Raw genomic sequence first — 24,062 nt, 5'->3', positions numbered from 1 at the left:
CAAGAGGTAAAAACTATATAAATACTGTTCGTTTTCTCACACAAACCGCTCGTTTCGTGTCTTAGGCCATCAATGTGTACTTACATTTATGAGTCGAGTCATTAAATCATGTTTAATTTGGACTTCTCTGTGCATGCTCTTTGAGGTGGACCCCATAAACCTCCATTATATGACTGACATATGGTTTGACCGAAAAATATCAAAATTGAAAATACTGTGGAAACAAAGACACCTAAATCTTGGATGCCCTTGAGGTAAGCTAAAACATATTGATTGATTCCTTTATTGTCATTGTACTTGCACACAATGAAAATTTTAATACTTCCAACATACATACACAGTAAAGAGTAGTTGGTTTATATTGCAAGTTGCCCGTTATAATAAAGTGCTTAGTGCTATCCACTTAATTGTGTGACATATAACATGTCAGAAGAGTCTTGTGGTAATGATTTGAGGGTTTAATTTCAGTTCATGGTTCATTATCCTGATGGCATTAGGATAAAAACTGTTCATGAGTCTGGTTGTGCGTGCTTTGATCGATCTAAAGCGTTTCCCAGAAGGTAACAGTTCAAAAAACTGATGGGCTGGGTGATTCGGGTTCGTCACGATGTTGAGTGTTCAAAAATATCAAAAATTAATTTCAAAGTGAACCATCCCTATAATAATCTCACTGACCCCAAACTTTTGAATAGAAGTGTAACTCTAGTTATTTTCCCCCACCCTTTTTATTTGATTCCCACTAGTATCCATTTGGTAAAGTAATAAATAAATAAATCAGTGAGCATGTCCACTGATAACCACCAAAAATCAGTTTATTAATAACCCGATTTAACGGTTTGCAAATACGGTAACCGTGTTTACAAGACTGTATTTTTAAAAAACAAAAAACTGATTATTGCCCGGTGGTGACATTTCACTCTGTTTTTTATGCGAGTTGTGATGTTAAGTAAAGATTTAAAAACCGCAGAGTGAGCAGGAAACTTGCACAGACTCATTCTCCTCTCCTCTCCACTCAAACATATCGCAATTCAATTTGGTGCCACTAGTGGTTCAGAAATCATTTGGATGACCGTAAGCAGAAATGAAGTTTGTGTGCAGAGGGAGTCATCATGTAATTGTGTGGCTACATGTTCTGGGCTGACCGTGGTGCCTGAAATAAGGCCTGGTGCTGCTAAAGGTTTGTCAGTCTTGTAGTGGTCTGTTCACCCTCACACTCTTTGTTTGCTGCTCACACATTAATGCCGTTTGCTTTCTTTCCTTCCCATGACATTGGACAGGTGACTAATCCACGTGAGTTTACTCAGTACTCGTGGGCCGTGTGTTAAGGCACTGTGTGATAAGGGAGTGTGATTTGTCTTTGTCTGTGTGCAGTGCCATCTGGGGCTCCGGAAAATGTGACGGCGGAGGCCATGAGCTCCAGTCGCATCCTGGTAACCTGGGGCCCTGTTCCTGAGCAGGAGCAGAACGGCAACATCCTTGGATACAAGGTGGTTACTTGTGAGAATAGCTCTCTGTTGTTGTTTTGTTTTTGTTTTTACATTCTTTGTGATTTCACTCAAATAAAAATGACCTCCGACTGATGTCAAGTAGTGCTCTGAGGTACTCTGAAACAATGTCTGCTGAAAGAGCCCTTGGCTCAGTATAATTATAGCTTCTCAGAAGTGAATAAAAGTTTTTTTTCTTATGTATGATTTGTTCTATGTGATGAAATGACATGCAAGATTTGATGTTTTGGTTCTTGAGAAGAGGATGCATTATTTTTATTCATCATTGAAAGCTTCTTTTAATAACTGCTAATTGCAGCTCTACTACTTAAAATGAAACCCTCAAAATGTATGTACTGTATGTATATATATATATACATACAGTATATATATATATATATATATATATATATATATGGGCTGTGCAAAAATTAATTGCGATTAATCGCATCCAAAATAAAAGTCTGTTTACATAATATATTTGTGTGTGCTGTATATAATTATTTTGTAGATATAAATACACACACGCATGTATTTGAGAAATATATGTATATTTACAATGTATATAATATGTATATGTTGAGAAAATGTGTTATTCATATCTAAAATATTTATATAATATAGATTATGTATTTATATATATATATATACAGAATTTAAGCGCAAATAATTCTTAAATATATACATGCATGCATAGGTATTTATATATACAAAATAATTATATACAGCACACACAAATATATTATGTAAACACAGACTTTTATTTTGGATGCGATTAATCGCAATTAATTTTTGCACAGCCCTAATATATATATATATATATATATACAGTATATATATATAAATGTATGTGTGTGTGTGTGTGTGTGTGTATAAAATGTAAGAATATATGAAGAGTTCAGATGCAAAAGCCTCTAAATGCCATTTGAAATTTTCTTCTTTAATGATGATTTTTATCAAGCTTGTATGTTTAAGTTCAGTGATTTCACTTAAATGGCAATGATTATTACCTATTAATTGTTATTTAAGTGAAATTACTGAACTTGAATATACAAGTTTGACAAAAATCATCATTAAAGAAGAAAATTTCAAATGGCATTTAGAGGCTTTTGCATCTGAACTCTTCATATAAAAATAAGTAAATCTATTAAGAAAACAAGACAAAAAATACTAAAGAAAAATGTTTGATTTACCCCTTTAACTTTATATGCATTGTATGTCATAGAATCATTATATGTGTTTCTCTTTTAAGCCCAATAAAGCATGTTCCAGAACCATTTTAATTTCATTTAAGTAATCAACTGGATCATTCATGCATTCATGGAAAGTCTGACCCTTACAGAAAGATAAATATTTTCAGTTAGATGAGTTAATGTGTACCCATATGTTCAGAGAAGCTTCTCTGGTTTAAAGTCAACAGTAATTAAGACAGGAGGCTTTATGGGGAGAAAAAGAAAACAAAAGCCTGCTGAACAGTGGACCCAGAGGAACCAACTTCACGCCATTCTGCCTTACTAACAGCTTTCCCTGTGTATTTCCATTTAATGTGATCTTCAATTAAAGTCAGTCACAATAACAAAAGCACACAACAGTGGTGTGAGCTGTGACCACGCTTAATATACTTTGTCATTCTTCTAGGTTCTATATAAAGAGAAAGACTCGGATTTGGAGGCACAGGTGAACGTGGTTAAAGGGAATCTGACTCGGTCTGTCTTGCTGAGGAACCTGCGAAAATACGTCCAGTACGAAATCCAAGTTTTGGCTTTTACCCGAATCGGAGATGGGCAACTCAGCAGCACCGCAGTCCTGGAGAGAACCAAGGATGATGGTGGGCAAATCTTTCTGTTTCATGAATGAGATTCAATTTAATGACCACATTGGACTTTTAAAGTAATACTTGCCATTATTTACTCACTTTCATTTCAACCCAACTCGTTAATTTATTTATTTATTTCTGTGGAACACAAAGTATTTATAATGCAGCTCATACAAGTTCATAGTCACCTCGGGAACACTTTACTTGAAGGGGTGTGCATAAGACTAACATGACACCTTCATAATCATGACATGACATATTTTCATGAATGTTTGCGACAACTGTCATTCAGTGTCATTCGCTCAGTTATGACATTTTTAATGCAAATATGACATTGTTTGAGATGTCTCTTGACGAAAACCAATGATCATAACCTGTCAGTGTCTTTGTCATGACATTACTAAGACAACACAACCTGTCATAAACATGACATAGCAGATTAATGATCAAACTTAAGAAACCACCTAGCTTTATTGGTTAACATTACATTAAACTGTCAGGTGGTTGGTTTTGACATTGGCTGTCATGAAGCCATTATAACTTTTTAATGACAAATTCAATTAGTACCACTGTAGTTGAGGTCACGAAAAATATTCAAGACAGTAAATAATGGCCTCATGACAGCCAATGTCAAACTCAACCACATGACAGTTTAACTTAATTTTATGTCAAGATGTCATAACACAGACATCTTAAACATTGTCATATTTGCATTCAAAATATCATTATTGAGCGAATGACACTTAATGGCAGTTGTCATAAACATGCATAAACCCTACTAACATATTCAGGACATGGTTATGAAGGTGACATGTCAGTCTTATGCACACCCCTTCAAGTCATCTGTGAAGCTGCAAAATAAAAATAAAAAACAGAAAAGCATCTTATAAGTATTACCAATGAACTTTGTAATATTCTGAATATTGTGATGCCACATTCATTCTCAAATCTAAATTCAACTGTCAATAGTTCTCAGGAACTTACTGAGGGAGATTATCAGTAAATAGTGACTTTAAGTTTAGTTTGTTACCTATATAAACTGTTGTGTGGCCTCAGAATACATATGTATGGTCAACACAGTCTCATGAAGATGCGTATCTATACCACGAGTGTCATTTCTCGTGGCATTTATACGCCAAAAGTGTTTTTTCGTGTATATGGTACGCACTAAAAAAACCTGGGTTAGGTTTAGGGGGGGGGGGGGTGTGGAGTTCGTGCGTATTATACGCAAAAAAGTGCGTATCATATGTACGCGAAAATCGCGTGCCATATACACGCAAAAACTGTTTTTGGCGTATAAATGCCACGAGAAATGACATTCGTGCCATAGATACGAACTTTCATGAGATCGGGCTGGTATGGTAGTATTAATTAAGATGTTTTTTTTGTGTTTGTAATTTGTGTAGCTAAAACTTAACTTTTGTCATTTAAAAAAAAATCAATTTTAAGATTTTTTTTTTTAAATATCTCCATTCTCGTTCAGGGCAAAGTCAAATGGGTTTGAGACGGCATGAGATGAATAATAACCGAATTTTCATTTTTGGATGAACTCTCCCTTTAATGCTGTAACTCTGTTTTATGTGCACCCTCCTTGACCAAGCAGTGTAAGTATGAGCTGTCATGAATAATGGGCATTTGCTCTGCGCACAAGAAGTGCACAGATTGATGTGGCCTTGTATTTTATCGAATAAGAAGATAAAATGCCATTTAGTCTTAAGCTTTTTCAGACACTTTTTTTCAAGGTCTTCTGTAGTTTTTAATGCTTCCATTTGTTTTTGGTGTACATTCTTTGCCTTTGCAGTGACTTCACACACAGTCGTTTGCCTCTTTCCACCGCTATACACGCCTTTAAATGCCCTCCAGAACGTTTTTTTACGATTAAAAAACGAAAACATTTTTAGAGTCTGTAAGGATGGCCTCCAAATGTTTACTTTATGGACTTGAACTTAAATAAACTTTGAGGGGTTGGCTGGATTTGAGGAAAGAAAGCTTTCAGAAGAGAGGTATTATAGTTTGCTATCTATTATAACGGTGATTCACTCTGGTCAGGATTACAGGCAGATAACAGATGGAACTAATGCACTCTTATATGATTGCTATACAGCCAAAAGGGCCATAAGGGACTGACTAGAGCAGAAATGTGTATTTGGGACACGACACGAATAAGGCCCCCCTCAAGGTTGTTCTGGGGAAACAATTGATATGTGCAGTGTACCAAGAGATTTGTCAGATAAAGCAACACAGTACACAAGTGAAGTGCGGAATTGTAATTTATCTCTTGTTATTAAAGCTGATGTATGTAATAAAGGATGTTACACATGAAAACTTCATTTAAAATATGAACCATCTGCAGGTATTTACTCATTAGTTTTGTTATGTATGTCAATAGAAAAGAAGCATAATATTACTTAACCAGACTGTAACCACATATTCAAAATTAAGACTAAGGGGAAGGAAAGGTATGTGTTTATCTAACTTCCACCACACTCTAAAAAATGCTGCGTTATTTCAACACAAATTTGGGTCAAATATGGACAAACTCAAATGTTGGGTTAACCCTCAGGTGCTCTTCGTTTCGGAGTCACACTTGTTATCTTCCCGGTCAAAAATGACCGGACACCTAAAAATTAAATTTCCTCCATCCCAGTAAAACCAATGCAATTTATTTTTGTTCTATAATATTTATTCTTTGTAATTTAGTATTTTGAGACAATTTGATTGAATTTTTTTATATTTATGCAATATTTATGGTCTATTTTTGCCATGGAAAAATATATATTATTTTTTTTTAAAAATTATTAATGCGGTATTTTAGTTTAATATAAAGTCTAGGCCTTCAGAGAAAAAAAAAATATTTTTTGAAGAAAATTAGCACCATCTGGTTACAGTATAGAGAAAAAGCGTAGAATCATGGTGGAACCACTAGATGGCATATACAGCTCTCTATGGAGAAGCATGTGAATTCCCCAGATGTTTATGAACATTTTTTTTTTTTTTTTTTTTTGGTGGATTTGAATATATAGTTGAAACAATCTCAAACACTATTTTTTATTTAAAAAAATGTAAAAAAAAAAAAAAAAATGTGATTTTTTTTGTTTTTGTCAATTTCCCATTCATTCCTACGGGGGTCATTTTTGACCAAAGACCACAAGTGTGACTTTTTTTTTAAGGCCACTTAGCATGCTCAGATCATGACCTCAATTTTTTTTTTTGTGTTCACATACATAATGCCATAAAAGTCACCAAGTTTCGTAACATTACGATGGAGCTGTGATTTTTAAAAATTCAAAACATACTTTTTGTAATCAAAATTTATTGGTGTGTATGTGTATAAAAGTGTGTTTGTATGTGTGTGTTTGTGGGTAGGTTTGTCTGTTTTGCACTCTAGATGTTGTAGAGTGTCACCCCTTTCATGACCTCAATGTTTTTTTGTATTCACATACGTAATGCCATAAAAGTCACCAAGTTTCGTAACATTCCGATGAAGCTGTGATTTTTAAAATTTCAAAACAGAAATTTTTTCGGTCAGAAATGACCGAAGAGCACCTGAGGGTTAAATATGTAATTAAAAAAATTACAGTTGAAAGTTAAAGTAGAAGGGTTTTTTTTTTTTTAACCTAACATTTGGCCTTGTCCATATTTGACCCAAATTTGGGTTGAAACAACCAAGCATTTTCAGGGAAAAAAAAAATATTCTTCCAAAAAAACAAGTACTCTGTTAAATATTGCATCAAACATAAAAAATATTTGAAACCACATTCGCCCAATCAAAATTCTGGTCACGGTTGGTAAAAATGTTTGATTAAACTCCCCTTCCTGTGTGTCCTCTGTTTAACGTCCAATAATAATTAATTGTGAAACATTTATCTCAGCGGCCCCTGGCGCACACAATAATAGGCAGTGGCCTGACCATAGAAGTAGAATAAGTTATCAGCCCATGAAAAGTCTCTTTAACTTCTAGAAGCCAAAAATGCCTATACTATTTGTAAGGTTTAGGGTTTTTTTTTTGTTTTGAGCTGGTTTGGGTTTTGTTTGTTTTATACAGTATTCATGTTTTTATTTATTTATTTATCTGTCAAGAGCGAGGCCCTTTCCTGCAATTATGTAAATCCCTCAACTAAATTACAAAAATTTAAATCAATAATAGTAATTAAATAAATGATGCATATATTAACATAATATTGTAAATATAAACACCTATTTATGTGTTTTAATGTAAATATTATAAATCTTAAATAGTAAGCGTGATGGTTACAGCCCTGTAACTAAGCCACGTTCTTCACATTGTGCGGTTTTGAGCAGTTTAACTTGCGTGAGAGTGGACGTCTTGTGGATAGAGATAGAAGCCTTTTCCTCTGCTTGTGAGAGGCATTTAAAGAAGCCCGCTATGTGATATACTGGGGTCAACCTTAATCCAGCTGGATACAGAGTCACGTTAATGGAGTCTGCACGCCTGCGGTCAGCTCTGTGCTGCTCTCTGAATAAGAGATAACAGGTCTCTTTTAAACCTGGCTGTAAATGGAGCTCCCCCTCGACATACGCGGAGAGCTCGGGCCATTTCACCGCCGCACTTTTATGATGGAAGCGCGTGGCCTGGGCAGCATGTCCCCCCGTCTGTGATCACTCGACCTTGGCAGCAATTATCTGTGTGTTTGCCTTTTAAATTCCCTTCCAGAACAGACCTCATTAAGGACTAATGGCACAGCACCAGCCCGAATGGCGTACGCAGGGATTTGGAGACGCTACAGGCCGTCCATCCTCTTTTGGTTTGGATTTGAGTGATTGTCCTGGCTTTTGTTTGCCTAAACCTAAACATCCTGTAATTGGATTTAATCAGAGATGTATCAGCAAATTGGACGGTTATTTTGTGTACTGTGATTAGATTAGCTTGCCTTACAGTCTTTAATGTTTGCATGTCTCTGAAAAGATTGGCATGAAAGTGTTTATTAGTGACCCGCTAAAAGAAGCAATTAATAAACAGATTTTCTAATTGTAGATGCAGAGTAAATGCGTGTGCATGTAATCTCCATATAAGCCTCGTGGCACACGAGAGGCTGATAGCAGGATGATGAATGCTAGCAATACATTGGCAAGAGAAAGAGGTATCTTGGGAAAAGCACTCTCTACTGTAAGAGCTTCTTCTTGTGGACATGTGTCCCTGTGGACCCACACACTATGACTGCAAAAAGCAATACAAATCAAATCGCTGTCAGATGTGTTAGATTTATAAGTTCCTTAATGTCCAGGAAATGAAACATAGAATCCGCCTAACCGACCGCATCGACTGGGGGAATCCAGAGAGAAATAAAGAAGCGGTCGAGAGACGACACAAACGTTGATTGTGTTTGTTCCACATTTGTACAGCGCGGCTATTCTCGTGCAATACAGCAACAGTGTGCTTGCGATGCTGCTTTCTGAGTCCGTGTGTGTGTGTGTGTACCTCAGGCCCACCAACGTTATTGGATTCCCTCCATGTTATCTGTCGCTCTACAGGTGTCCTGTTAGTGGATATATAGGCCTGTCACAGATGCCTTGGAGAGAGAGGAAAGTGTGTATGTTTAGAGGTGAGATGCACCAGCAGGGGAAGGAAACATCCCCCTTAATCATGGTCCTCTGAAGCGGAGCCACCGGTGGCGCACTGTGTCCTTCAGAGTCGGGCGCAACAGTCATTACATCCTCCAGTCATCATTGATCACCTCCTGTAGGCAGCAGATCGCCCATCAGCAATTAGCTTCAGTCTAAAGGTACAATGGTAGAGCCTTGGCCGTGTAGCGTAACATGTGACTCAGCAATGGCCAGCTTCAGAAGGATAGAGTGAGTGTGTCGTGTGGCAGCACAAATGCAGCAGAATGGCTCTAAATGCTCTTGTCAAGGGCAAGACGACAAATGTAAGGGGAGAGCGACCAGATTTTGCTGACAATTAATCATTAGTAGTGTTTGCTAAGGAAGATTTGGGCAGATTGGAATTAATCCCACACACCGAGTAGATATTGGCAGCTAACTTAAAGGGGAAATGAAGCAGTCAATCAAGTTTACTTGATTTACAAGATGGATTTCCACTATAATCAACAATTATATAAGAAACACGACAAATATAAGCATATAAAAGAAAAAAAGAATAAACGTTATATCTTTCGCCGCCAGGGTGCCGCCATTGTGCAGTATTCTAACTTGTGACGTTACGGGGTTGGTTGGCTTTAGTTTAACAGGCTCTGGGCAGCAGGGCCTGAAATTAACACCCGACCACCTGCCAAATGCGGGTGAATTTTGCTATTGGCGGGTAACACTGTCAATCTACCTGCCACATTGGCAGGTAGGCAATGAGAATTGTGAGTGATTCATTAGGATTTTTACATTTCAACGAAGTCCGCTATTGCGTTTGACTTTAGCTAAAATGTGGCGGCACATTATTGGGGTAAAGAGGCCAGCTGAAACAAAACAGCCAACAAAAAGATGAGGATGAGAAAAAGAAAAGTAAAGAAGACATTTTAGTACAAAGTGAACAATCGGCGGCAATGGCAAGGTTCGTGAGCGGCTGATTTATGACAGCGACTGTTGTTTCGCAACGTTCATGCGATCAGAAAGAAGATGAGGCTCTTTTTCTGACTATGTGTGCGAGAATTAAACTGTTGGTGAGATGGGATGAGATAATGTAACGCGTCGCTGTTGTAGGTTAAAGTACAATGCCAGTTGCACAGATGTGTGTGCGTGTGCAACTGTGCATGTTGGGAGTTGGGAACCGGTGAGAAAATGTCCGGTACCCGGTAATTTTATCAGTAATAACAGTATCAATTTAGTTCATATTTAACCGTTCCTGAACGCTGACTAAAAGCTGTTAAGAGTAAGACCTACGTGACTAAATCCGCCATCAACACAGCCGCGTGTGATTTGTTTACGAGCTGCGGTAGGTCTATCTGTTGAGTATATACTATGTTATAGCCTATACTATATATGTTGTGTGTGTGTGTGTCTGTCAAAATCAAGGAATAAAAAGATTTTTTTTTTCTAAAATGTATGTTATTAGAGTTATTATTACTTGACAGCACTTAAATGTGTATTCTTACAAGTTAAAGAACAATATTGTGAAATTCCTGGGGGGGGGGTTTTACGTTTATGAGGCAAAAAAAAAAAAAAGGCTGGTAAAAAGTCTCTTTGGCAGGTGAATTTTTAAATCCACCTGCCACAGTGGCCGGTGGCCGAAAAAATTAACTTCAGGCCCTGCTGGGCAGTGAATATCCCGACATCAAACTGTTTACAACCCAGTGTTTTGACCGCGAACAACTAATGTTTGGCACAGTCATTAGACAAAAAAGGCGACGTCTAATGTTATATGTTAACAAACTGCACATAGAAACATTGTTCACGATGTCTGCCATCATATTCCCGTCTCGTGAACACCATGTAAGTTAACGTTACGTTGCTATGTAGAACAGCCGGTGGTGGTTTGGGGCGAAGAGCGGGTTTGCAGCGCTACCAGGTGTCAGTGTGGCTGTTACTGCGATGCCCACCGTGTCAGGGGTTGATTTTGACCATGTATTGCGTGGTCAATTCTGCACATTTACCATGCTGTGCCGGGAAGTAGACGTGTTGGAAGCGGCAATGCTTTCCCTGTCAGAGCGGAGACATTTTTTCCTAATATATGTAGCTATTAGCCCTACCAGTGCGAAAACATGGACGTTTCATTTCCCCTTTAACAAATACAAGCTAACTTGTATGGTGTTGATGAGACAGGAATATGATGGCAGACATCGTGAGCAATGTTTCTATGTGCAGTTTAACATATAACATTAGACGTTGTCTTTTTGTCTGGTACTAATAAACTTCACCAAGTTAGCTAAACACCAAGTTAGCATTAGCTAGTTCATGCTTACAGCTGTAAGCTAATAATGACTGTACCTAACATTAGTTGTTCGCGGTCAAAACACTGGGTTGTAAACAGTTTGATGTCGGGATATTCACTGCCCAGAGCCTGTTAAACTAAAGCCAACCAACCCTGTGACGTCACATGTTATAATACTGCACAATGGCGGCGCCCTGGTGGCGAAAGATATAACGTTTTTTTTTCTTTTTTTTCTTTTATATGTTCACATTTGTCATGATATCTTAGAAATTCTGTAAAGCTGCTTTACAAATAAATTTTAATTGAATTGAATTATATAATTGTTGATTATAGTGGAAATCTATCATGTAAACTTGATTGACTGCTTCATTTCCCTTTTAATTATACCTCTTATCACGTGCCTTGTAGATTCAATTTTAGACCAAAGCTAGCAACACCATCCATATCTCCAAAGCAATGTGCTAACAACTACTCAGAACACTTTAGCAACCCCTTGACAACCCTCACAACATTCTACTGTAGCAACCACACTGCAAATCCCTGGCAAGCAACTACAGTATTCTAGCAAATAGATAGCAGCATGCTAAAAAAAAAACACTCAAACTTCTTAGCAGCCGCATAGCAACGCCTTGACAACCCCCACAACATTCTAGCAACTAACTACCCTGAATATAATGGCAACCATATTGCAAATAAATCCCTGGCAAGCACCTACTGTATCCTTGCAGTTATAAAGAACTTAGCAGCTACATAGCAACACCTTGACAATACCACCTACAACCCTTATAACTACTCAGAAAACTAAAGCAACATTCTAACAAACACTCAGACCTTGTCAGAACTAAGCAGCCGCATAGCAACTCCATGGCAACCACCAAAAACCCCTTAGTAACTACTCAGAATATTGTAGCTACATGCTAGCAACCGCTCAGAACTTCTTAGTAGCCACACAGAAATACCATGGCAACCACCTAAAACACCATAGTAACCACTAAAAATTATTCCAAAGCAACATGATAACAACCACTCAGAACTCGAATTATTGTTATTATTATTTGTCTTTATAGCAAAGCGGATCAGAGAACAGTATTTATGTGCACAGATGATGGAACACAAGCATTCACTCTTACAGACGGACTTTGTTAACCACTGAAGAGATTTAATCCTGAATATGTTCATTAAACTGCCACAGTTTGAGTGCTGTCATAACTGTCTCGTTCTTCTCATCTCATGTGTATTTGTCTTTTTATGAATGTTACTTTTTTGTGTCCTTTTCGAAGCAGATTTTTTTTTTCTTATAATGACCTTATCCTGACGTAAATACCATTTCAGAGGCTTTCTCAGAGGGCCGCTGCTGCTTTGAAAGCTAAATACCTCTATTAAAGCTCTTTGATTTGGGCTTGTGGTTTGGCTAGAATTCAAGAGAAAGGTTTTGATTTCTAATAACGTTTATAGGTTTTTTAATTACCGTAAGAGTCATGTGATGATAAAGTAGTCTCATCTTTGCACCCTCATTTCCCCTTTCAACAGTTCCTGGGCCACCCATTAGACTTGTGTTCCCGGAGGTGCGTCTGACAGAGGTGAGGGTGGTCTGGCAGCCCCCTGTGGACCCCAACGGCATTATAATGGGTAAGATGAAAACAATAGGTAGCCGAATTTCCTTTTCTTAGACAGCAAAGAAATAAACTGAAAAACAGATTTTTTCCAAAATTTTCTCATCACTACTGTTCAAAAGACTATCCCCAACTGTTTTCAAATTTTGATAATAATAAGAAATGTTTCTTGAGTAGCAAATAATCATATTAGAATAATTTCTGAAGGATCATGTGACTCTGAAGACTGTGTAATGATGCTGAAAATTCAGCTTTGCCATTACTGGAATAAATTACATTAAAACACATATTACAATATAAAACAGTTATTTTAAACTGTAATAATTTTTCATAATATTACTGTATTTTTGATCAAATAAATAAATAGAACTTTGGTGAGCATAAGACATTACCGACCCCGTTCGTCAAATGAACAGTAATTTTAAGTTTATATTTACTTTTCACCAAATTACAAATTTGTGTTTTTAACATGTCTTCTAGAATTACCTAAATTTCTACTAAATTACCTAAAGTGAAACGTCTGATGAATTCTTTGTATATATTTTGACTGATTGATTGAACGGTTCATTGTGCTGTTTATTTTTTTTCTACTCAGTAAGGGAAATAAAAATGTGGTGATTTATTGTGAATACATTTTTCTCTCGATATATTTTCATTCTTCTCGGCTGACCCATGTAGCCTGAATTTCAGTGCAACGCTGCTTTCATGTACTTCACCTCACATTAGCAGTCTCCTCAGTACTTGATCTGGCCTACATGAGAGCGTGAAATGCATTGGGCTGGCAGTATCTAGCTCAGAGCAGAGCCTGTTTCTTCCCTCCGCTCTGTGAATGAAGCCATGTCACCGTGCACCTGAGACTAATTCCTCATACGGGAAGAGTGAGCCGGAGAGGAGAAAATCCCTGCGTTTTAATGAGATTAGTCTGACCAACACCTCGAGTGAATGAAGCTCGGAATAGCCGCCTGCCAAATCATGCTGCCGGTGCAAATCACAGCGGAGAAGAATACACGCAATCTCAGCGATGCAAAGATGAGATCCAAACACGCCGTTTGACTTGGGTTGATAGAATCCTATTCATGAAGCATTCATTTTGAATAAAAATGAGGCCAATTGAAGCTATTTTATGATGTTTGGGGGAAAATTGGGACTTTGTTATGGTGTGTATACTGTAGAAAAATGAGATTGAAAGCGCATGCACGGTTCATTTTAGTCTGGAATGAGCTCACAACATGACTGTTTAACCAGCAGTCTTGTAAATCCCTCTTAAGATGCTATAGCTGTGTATTGGAACATAGTAGCTTGTTTCTAGCTGTTCTAAACCTCTCATTAGCTGGTTATCAGCTGTTGTCCCCCTGCTTTGGAATGCTACCAAAACATTGCTCTGTTTGTTGAAAAATATCAACCATCATATCCGGCCAACAAAATATCATTTGTTCAATATCCTTTGCTGATGTTAATGGCACAAAAATTGCACAGCAGGTCATAGTAAAGTTAGCATAGGGGCTGTCAAAAAAAACTGTAGAACAAGCCATTTTAAATGTTCGAAAATTACTTTTAAAATAATTGAGCAAACTAAATGTTAAAATGAAATGATTAGTTATCCCAAAATAAAAAATCCACTCATTTACTCCCCGTCTTGTCTTTCTATTCGTTAAACACAAGAATGACAGTGATGGTAACTGTCAAGCTCAAAAAAAGCCTGTAAAAGTAGTCTTTACATGATTTGTGTGCAGTATTTCAATCCTGAATTCATTTGATTGCTTTGTGAGTGAAACAGCACGAAATTTAGTCGTATTGACTCGAAATAATGCAAACTGGTTCTCACGTGTGTTTTCAGGGTGGTATATTTAAATGTGTTTGTAAGTGAAGTAAGGAATGTGAAGTCTCCCCTTTCACTATGAGAACCATCTTTGTTTATACCGTTCAGAAACGTCATGTTCTAAAAAAAAACAGCTACCAGCTCAGGCTGGATTTTCCAGCAGAGGCTTTTGTTTACAGCAAAATCTAAATGTAATCCTGTTTTAAAGCTCCTGAAAAATGTATTGTGTTCCCAGAAGCGTCAGCAAACCTGACCGTTAAAGTCCATGGCTGGCAATGGGAGTTTGCTTTGGATTTTGCAGCAAATCGAGTAGTTGTTCTTAATCTGACTCCAGCCGCCCCGCTCAAGCACAAACGACGGGTTAGACAGAGGAAGTGCACAGAAAATGTCATGCTAAATCAAACCGGAGCTGTTGTGAACATGAGTTAATAGATGTAAAGAAGCTCCTGCCAGCAGAACCTGGTTAATTACATCAACACTGCAGAACACGGCGCACGCACTGTGTTATTTTGCACTCTGTCTCCATGTCATACTTCAGCAGATCAAGAGATACTGGTTATGCAGTTTGAAGTCACAGACAGAGAGCTCTTTGAAAGAAGAACAACCAGATTTCCCTGCATGCCTCTAATTTGCTGCATCTCGAAGAAAGGAAATGCTTTGAAAGCAGATGTTGATGAGAACGTCGCTTACTGAGCGCTGGGCTTCCCTGCCCTTTCTGCCGAGGCCCTGCCCTTGTGAGGGCTTCTGCTGGCCGCTGCAGGACTGGTAATCACTGGGCAATGAATGAGGAACATACAGTACAGCTGCAGGAGTTTGTGGGGTGGTGACCTAGCCAATCACATGGGCTGATGCCCTCACAGCGGAAACCCTTTCCCAAAAGCAAAGCCCTGATAAACTATGCACGGGTCAGAGCATGTCAAGCAAATGTTGAGCGCAAGGGGCTGCTTTTTGCCCACGGTACTCTCCGTATCTCTAGAAATATAGACTCTGACATGGGGTGTGTGTGTGTGATTTCCACTGCCCCTCATGGCTGAAGTGGACATTAGTATGAAATGGCAGCCCTCAAGTGCTGCAGTCTCACAATGTGGGATGGCCTAATTTAGTTTTGCACAGCCAAGGGGGCCGACATGCAGTGCAAGCATCCCGAAAGATAAATAGATGGTTGAATAATGTTCCGTCTCTCCCACGGCCAAGCTCTGCCCACACGTTCCATTTCAACATGTTTCCTGTTAATGTTATCATTTGTTTTGCTTGGTTTGCAACACGTGTTATTCCCACAGACATGATGCAGATGGACACTCGGCAGACCTAGCCTGCTATGCCTTACAAGCCATGCTTGTTCGGTCTCTAATTTGGGAACTACAACATTTAATATTTAATGACAATATATTAGGGCTGTCAAACGATTTATTGCGATTAATCGCATCCAAAATAAAAGTCGTATACAGTATATACATGAAAATATTTCTTAAATATATACAAGCATGTGTGTGTATTTATATGTATAAAATAATTATACACAGTGCACCACACCCACAAAAACTTTTATTTTGGATGCGATTAATCGTTTGACAGCCCTACAATATACATTATACATTCTGATTTATAATACGCCTTTTGGACACTACTTTATGAGCATTACTGACCACATTACAAGACACATTAAAATATATACAGCAATGGTCAGTCACATGAACATCCACGACATTCACGCAGTTTATGTCTAGTCCAAAGGAGAAAACACGATCTAATGTTTGTCCTTTTTTGTGTGTAAGACCAGAAACATGTTTCTTTAAATTAAAAGAATCTGTTAGTGTTAAAAATTTAGACGCTACCTTACAAGAGGGATCGTCAATGTGGAAATTAAAATCACCAAAAATTTTAACTTTATCTAATTTAATAATAGTAAATAAAAAAAATCTGAAAACTCGTCTAAGAACTCTCGTTCAGGGCCAGGAGGTCGGTAAATTAAAATACAGAAAAATATGTCCGATATGGCTAAAAATATATACTCGATATGGCTCGAACGAGTTGAAAGGCTCTGTCTTCGTAAGCCTAGAGCGATAGCAGTTTCTGTGGATGAGCGCGAGGCCTGCACAACCCAAGGAAGTATTAAGGGCCGTACACACGGACGAATATCGGCGAGCTTTATTCGCCCAGCGTTTTTCGTCATGTTTTTCGTGTTCACACCTAAGTGATTTTCAACGCGTATTTCAAATAGTTGAAATAAAGTCGTTATTTTTGTTGTTTTTGACGCAGAAAAAGTGTTCTCGTCGCTTGATAAAGTTACGATTGAGCCACTCAAGTCACTTGGACTATTTTAACGATGTCTTTAATAACTTTTTGAGGCCGGCAAGTTTCAATCCCTCAAGAAGCCTATGGACTAGTATGCAGGAGTGATTCAGCTCTCAGATTTCATCAAAAATGTCTATTCTATATATAATTCGCGTACCGAAGATGAACAAAGGTCTTACGGGGTTGGACCAACATGAGGGTGAGTAAATACTGACACAATTTTCATTTTTGGGTGAACTAACCCTTTAAGAGAGCATTCGTTTGTCAAAAAGACGAAAATGATGATGATATATATTTGCTTGTCCCACCAAAAAGCCCACCGATCCCTACAAAGATTGCTATAGAGGATTCATGTTTGCCAATACAGGGGAGCCCCTTTGCCCTGTTAAAGTACATCGCCACATGCCCAGTTAATGCCACATCCTTCTACCTTCATCCACTGAAAGTCCCACAAGAGGAGCTTGACGCGAGAGATTGCTGGTATTCCCACGAACCGATGGGTGTAAACTATCTTGGAAACATGCTTCCGCGTATCAGCGGGGCAGTCGGCTTATCCAAAAGATACACCAACCCTTCATTAAGAAGCACTGCAGTTCAAATGCTGTCAGAGGCAGGGCTGGAGATCAGACAGATCATGTCTGTCAAGTGTGAAAGAAGCCTGAGAAGCTACTGGGCACCTTCCACTAAAAAAAGACAGACATGGAGTACAAATAAAAATCAAGCCAAGGATCAACAGGAAAAAACCCTCATAAGTAAAGTAAAAAATTAACGAATTAATTAAAACGAATAAATTATAATATATGAATTAATAAATCAATAAAATAATATTGACACACATGCTTTTCTGTCTCATTATTGCAACCTCTCTATGTCTCTATTAGTGTAATTACTACACTAATAACTGCATTAGTCTGCTATCAGTGGCTCAAACCTCCGTTACTAACTCTAAAATGATGTTTTGGAATTAAAAATGGAGGCATGGGATTAGATGCGAAAGAAATAACGTCTAGAATTAGACCTTCTGAACAATGTTTCAAGCTGGGGTAACTGTAGTATAGAAGCGTATATAATACTCTGCTAGTATAAAACTGACTCATTACCAGGTATTACCCCAGGTATGCATTATTTTTGTTATAATTCAACGCCCTGTCATCAATTATTCCTTGCATATCAATTAGTGATAGTTCTGAATAATATCCAGTATAAAATGAGTCAAAAGAACATAATTCTTGTTTGGAGTTGATAAAGAAGTGCCTGAGCCATACCGATGGCACAGTGTAAAACAAACACATTTTATTTCATGCAGGTTTGTTGTACACCACCATTCTGTTTGTGGTTCTTTTCTCTGTGTATTGAATTTGACATTTGCAATACATTTGATACAGGGAATGAAGGCAAGACAGAAGACCCAGCCAATGAAAGACAGATTTAAACAAAGTCTTTTTGCAGTAAAGGGAAGCAATGACTGCAGACGTTAACTGGAGCTGAATTTAAAATAGATGCTGATAGACTAAATTTTCCAGTGCACTGAAGCCTTTTGAAAGTCATTCGTCTTATAAACCTGCTGTTGTTTTTCTAGATATGATTTTCCTCCAACAAATAGCTTTTTGAGGAGATATTTTCCTCTTGCCCTTTTGTACTTTGATTTCTCAAAACTGAAAACTACTCCCAAAGTTTGCAGAAATATTATTTATACTTTTGATGTTGGTAAAGGCAGCTTAAGCTCTCTCACTGTAGACATTACATGAGAAGGACGGAGGATCAAGACTCACCTCAGATGATTTAATGCCTGTTTTATAGGATACCAGGTAGCTTACCGTCTGGATTCTGGGGATCCCAAGCAGTTCATTACAGTAGAGGTTGGGCCTGATACCCATCAGTTCACCGCATCCAACCTGACCCGAGACGCGGCCTACATCTTTCGTATCTCCGCCAAGACGGAGCAGGGCTGGGGAACACCTGCACAGGCTGTGGTCATAACTACTGAGATTAGAGGTGAGGCAAACACACAATATCTTTGAAGTTGGCATAAAATATAAATTCCCCATATAGCTATTGATCTTTTTGCAAATGATTAATCCATGCATGTTTCTTTTGGGTTTTAATCAAAATATAACTCTAGTGAAATGACAGTCTTCTCTCTGGTGACGTATGCTAGACTTCTCCGATCATTTAGTCCGCATAAACTTTGCTCCTTCCTTACAATCGACCGCAAGCTTTCATTCAGATCTGCCTTCATCCAAACAACACCCAATGGATTGAATCAAGACCCCGTCCTACATTTCTTTTCGGCTGTACATCAAAATATCCAAGCCCATATCCTAACTAACCCCACTCCTAAAATGATAGGATAGAGATTGGTAAATAAGAATAGGACATTGGTCCAAAAATGAGTCCTGCTTCTAAAAAAAAAAAAAAAGAAATCATGATAAAATTAAAATGGATACCATTTACAGTACTTTCTTAATCAAAATAATTTGTATTTTAGTATTGTATTAAAATATGTAATATTACTAGACCCGAAAATAATGTTAGAAATTGTTTCTACAATTTGTGCAATATTAACACTGTAATTAAGTGTCAGTTAGTGTTATAACATAATATAAGTTTGTTTTCTGTAAAATTGAAACAGAAGCATTGCTACACTGAATTGCTCTGGACTTGAGAAATGGCTGCTGGTGGTGTTTCAGGAGGAAAGCAGTTATCAACAATAGACTGAAACCTACCAATCAAGTCTGGCTAAATTCTGAAACGGCTTCTTTTCACGATCCCAACAATTCCCAGTGGATCGTTTTATTGTATTGAATATTCAATTTCGCTCAGAAATCATGTCACATTACAGAAGTAAAATTGATTGTGAATGCAATTTCCTTATAGACCCCTTTTGCGCCGACGTCACAATTACGTCACGGCGCTAGCTGGAGGCAAAACAAAGTGAAAACTGGAGGCGGCCAATACAAACCAGCACAGATTCGGCTACATAATAAGGAGCTTAAATAATTGTTACTATTATTAAATTGATGAAAAATGAATATGCTGTTTCTGGAATTTTTATTTCTAGAAAATATTCACATCATTAAAATCGCACCATAATGTCACTCTTTATATTGTCGTCGTCTCGGCGCTGACTCGGCAGAACTGCGGATCGTACACACAAGTCTTGTACAGGACCATATAGGCATCTAAAGATTTATATGCCATCATTTTCTCTTTACGATCGGTTTCTCTATAAGGTAGGTGTAGAAGTCAGGCCACTGAATTGAGGTAACGTAACGTTAATCCTGTCAGATCGTCCATGCACTGAGTGAGCGTGTGAAGGCTACGGGTCGGTCAATCTGGTTCCGTCCGTTAAAAAAACCTTTTGGAAATAACAATCGCGGTCCTGGACACTGAGTGACCTTTCAAATTAAGATAATATCGGATAATTTTCTCCAGTCATTGTTAAAAAACAAGCTAACAATCCTTGCTAACTAGCGTTAGCGAAGCGGCCAGAGGGATCTTTCTGCCTCCACCTAAGCTCCACCCACAAAAAAAACGTCACCAAGTTTACCAACTGTAAAAGGGTCTATAGTAGCATTATTGTTTAAATTCTCAGAAGTGCATTCATGATCCATACCGTTCTTTAGACACTTATGAGCTATGATAAACATCCCAAATGCTACAACGGTAATACACTGATCAATTTCAAGAAAGACAGGTAGTTTAGTTTAAAAATGGAGAGCGATTGCATATCATCGTCTGACCTCGTGAAACTGCTCGATTGGTCATTTTAAAAGCTGCACAGACAAGGCTATTGCAATCATGGCTTTCGATAGCTTTGGTTGCGCATGATCTGCATCTTTAATGGAGGTCGATACGGTGCACCTTTAAATAAACAATTATGCCTCTCTGTATTGAATTCTCCCATTAAAATCGATGAGGCTGTGCAGTTGCGTGTCACACAGGTGGGGAGGGGTGGAGAGGCCAGGACCCGCTGACTGATGCACACATGAGTAGAAGAGTCCTGTGCCACGATTAAGACCAGTCAGCAAGACCAGCCTGACCCCTGAACTCACACTTCACAATCACATCTATCTCTCCTCCATCAGAGCGACCGCAGCCTCCACGGCAGCTGCGAGTGCCACAGGAACACGTGCAGTCCCGCAAACTGCAGCTCAACTGGTTGCCTGGAGGGGATGGCTCGTCTCCCGTCCGTTACTTTACCCTACAGACGCGGGAGCTGCCCAACGGCGACTGGCTCACACATTCCTCCGCTATAAGCCACAATTATACCTCCTTGGAGGTGGACAGGTGAGCTCATTCCCCAACCCCACAATCCCGCAAACAGCAGTACGGCTTTACCTAAAGACTGCCCCCGGATGACCCTCACAGAGCTGACCCTTGTCGATTTCCACTGCTTCACAGCCACGTGTGTTTTCCGCTGCAGGGAGTGATATTAAATGCGTAGGAGCCTTTTTCCAGTGCTGCAATTTATGATACTCAATCCAATTTGAGAGAGTGAGAAACAATCAGTACCTTGGGCTACGGGCACTCCAGCTTTTTGCATATGAGTTATGTTGGATCCGCAGCCGTGATTATATGGGCAGTCGAATAGTATTTTATATGCATTCAGAGGGCCATCTCATCTTGATTATGATGAGTCCCCTTTCTCAGTTGAAATCTCTCTCAGCCATCAGCTTTTGAGAGCTTTTTTAAACAGCCAGATTGTGGTTAAATTGATTATTCAGGACTGATTTGTGTCTTTACCAGCTGGAGGCTTTTAGGAGTGAGGCATCTTGGGAAAAATATTCCCTTTAACCAAGTAATATGAATAGTGGAAACCCCCCTCGTCTGGAAAGCGCAGTGCAACTCATCTCAATCTTCAGAGATCGGTTATGAGGCCTAAACGATATGTTTAGTTTGTTAACGAGTTGGCTGGTGCAGTGTGTTTTGGGTAAATGGGAAATGAACAAATCAGAGATGTAAGTGAAGATTTTTCCACATATTCCCTTTACTGTCAGTTCTAGAGGATTTTCAAGGCTAGGCAGTGGGGCTGTGCAATTTTTATTATTACCCTTGATATTTAATCATGATTATTTATGTTTTTATAATCATATAAATATATCACTGACATATTTTACCTGCATCCCTGTTCTTTATATCATAGTTCTGTGTTCATGAAATTGGCACATACGGTAAGCTGCGCTCATGTCTTTATATGAGCTCTCCAATAAGAAGTGTTTTGTATCTTATTTCCGTCCTCACCTCTCTGCCTCAAGTGCTTTAAGATAAAACTCTGTAATTGCCAGCGTGTGCCCTTGGGCTTCAATGGATTGTGTCCCTGACATTTATAGATACTAGCTCATACATGCACTGCTGAGCCACATCATTTGTGATGGGAAAGGTCTTTGTCCTATATGAGAGAGCTGACGAGCTGTGCAATCCCTCAGGCTGAAACCCTACACTTCATACAAGCTGAGAATGATGGCGACTAATGACGTCGGAGACAGCAAGTACAGCCAAGAGACGGATGCAATTACCACTTTACAAGATGGTGAGTAATAATGAGCGTGTTGTATCCACTGGCTTTGGTTGATGCGCTATTGATTCAAATAAAAGTCATAGAAGAGCTACAGTCTTACTATCTGCACCATTTACTTGGAAGCAGAAGTCCTGGAACTGATTTAATTCTGTCATTATTTACTCACTCTCATGTTATTCGAAACTATTGTGACTTTCTTTCTTCAGTGGAACACAAAGGGGAATTTATTTAGATTTTTTTATGTGCAGGTCCCTTATTTTCATGCACTTACTATGAATGGGAACTGAGTTTTTAGGCTTTAAAAAGGACACAAAAACACCATAAAAGTTCGTCCAAAATTTTCACAAGGGAACTGTGGGAAAGCTGTGGATATATTTTGTGGACTCATTTTATTCAACGGTCAACATATGGCTCTCTTCAGGTTTATGCATCTAAAAGTAGAAAAAGCTATGCATGTTCTCCATATGGATGCCTTATGGCAGGGGTTTTCAAACTTTTTGTGTGTGTGGACCACTATTTGTAATCAAGATTTTTCACGGACCACCTCATAATACACATTTTTATGATATTACATATTATAATCAGGCTTATTACATATATAACAGGCATTATAACAGGCTTATTTCCATAGCAATGGAGTATGAAATCTATACCGCAATAAGAACACTTGGATATAGTCTGCATTTCAAAACCTTTAGCGATTTTAGGGGATTATTAATGTTAATCTTAAGAGTTCTACAAGTCCTCAAAAAGTAGACTTGAGAACAGATTTGCCTCTGCCCTATAACGTTACACATTTAAAAGAAAACACAGTAGGCCTCACGTTATTCCAGGTTGAAAATAAAGTTGTCAAAAGGAAAAGCCATTGGAGTCTATTTGCCAGCCCGACATGAACATAATATCCTCCTTTGTCACCCTCCACATCTTTCCCTTCCTCTTTGTATCGTCTGTCTAATATAGACCTATATTAAAAACAAACAACTAAATAGATGCTCACCTAACCTGTTGCTATCCACCGATCCGGTGTTGTGGTTCTGACGACACGGAGCTTGAACGTCACGGCCGAGCGCCACTAGCCTATTTTAGTAATCACACAATAGCTTGACAATTTAATTTACATTTTATATAAATATAGGCCTACATATTCTTTTTAATTTTTTAATGGGAATTTATTGGTAAAATATTTTAGATTTTATTTTGCCTTTTCACGGACCACCTGCAGTACCGTCACGGACCACTAGTGGTCCGCGGACACAGTTTGGGAATCGCTGCATTATGGGGTCCCTCGCAAGGGGACCATCATATTCAGGGGTCCAGGGCATCAGAAACATTGAAAACCCCTCATCCATATTAGGGCTGGGCAACGATTAATCGCGATTAATCGCATCCAAAATAAAAGTTTGTGTTTACGTAATATATGTCTGTGTGGTGTGTATAATTCTTAAATATACTGTATACATGCATGTGTGTATATATATATATATATATATACAAAATAATTATACACACCACACACACATATATTACGTAAACACAAACGTTTATTTTGGATGCGATTAATCGCGATTAATCGTTGCCCAGCCCTAATCCATATGACTCAAAACTTGCTGAAAGAGAAGATACTGGTAAATACCACTTTTTGTCTGTTTCTCACAGAAAGCCGTCATACGACAT

General features: G+C 38.3%; 1 protein-coding gene across 6 annotated transcripts in view; it reads left to right on the top strand.

Moving 5' to 3' along the window:
• The window catches only part of sdk1a (sidekick cell adhesion molecule 1a), a 354,190-nt gene that overhangs the window by 301,019 nt on the left and 29,109 nt on the right, over positions 1–24,062 (top strand). For all 6 annotated transcript variants that reach the window (XM_089128735.1, XM_089128733.1, XM_089128732.1 and 3 more), the window contains 6 exons: positions 1,372–1,487; positions 3,123–3,312; positions 12,671–12,769; positions 18,668–18,862; positions 20,956–21,157; positions 22,297–22,400. In XM_089128735.1, coding sequence (XP_088984861.1) covers positions 1,372–1,487; positions 3,123–3,312; positions 12,671–12,769; positions 18,668–18,862; positions 20,956–21,157; positions 22,297–22,400 — 906 coding nt within the window. The remainder of the gene's footprint in view (positions 1–1,371; positions 1,488–3,122; positions 3,313–12,670; positions 12,770–18,667; positions 18,863–20,955; positions 21,158–22,296; positions 22,401–24,062) is intronic.

The sequence above is a fragment of the Pimephales promelas genome, chromosome 3, assembly GCF_988280905.1.
Source record: "Pimephales promelas chromosome 3, fPimPro1.hap1.1, whole genome shotgun sequence".
Lineage (NCBI taxonomy): Eukaryota > Metazoa > Chordata > Actinopteri > Cypriniformes > Leuciscidae > Pimephales > Pimephales promelas.
Note: the sequence above shows the minus strand (reverse complement) of the source record. Positions and strands in the feature narration are given on the sequence as shown.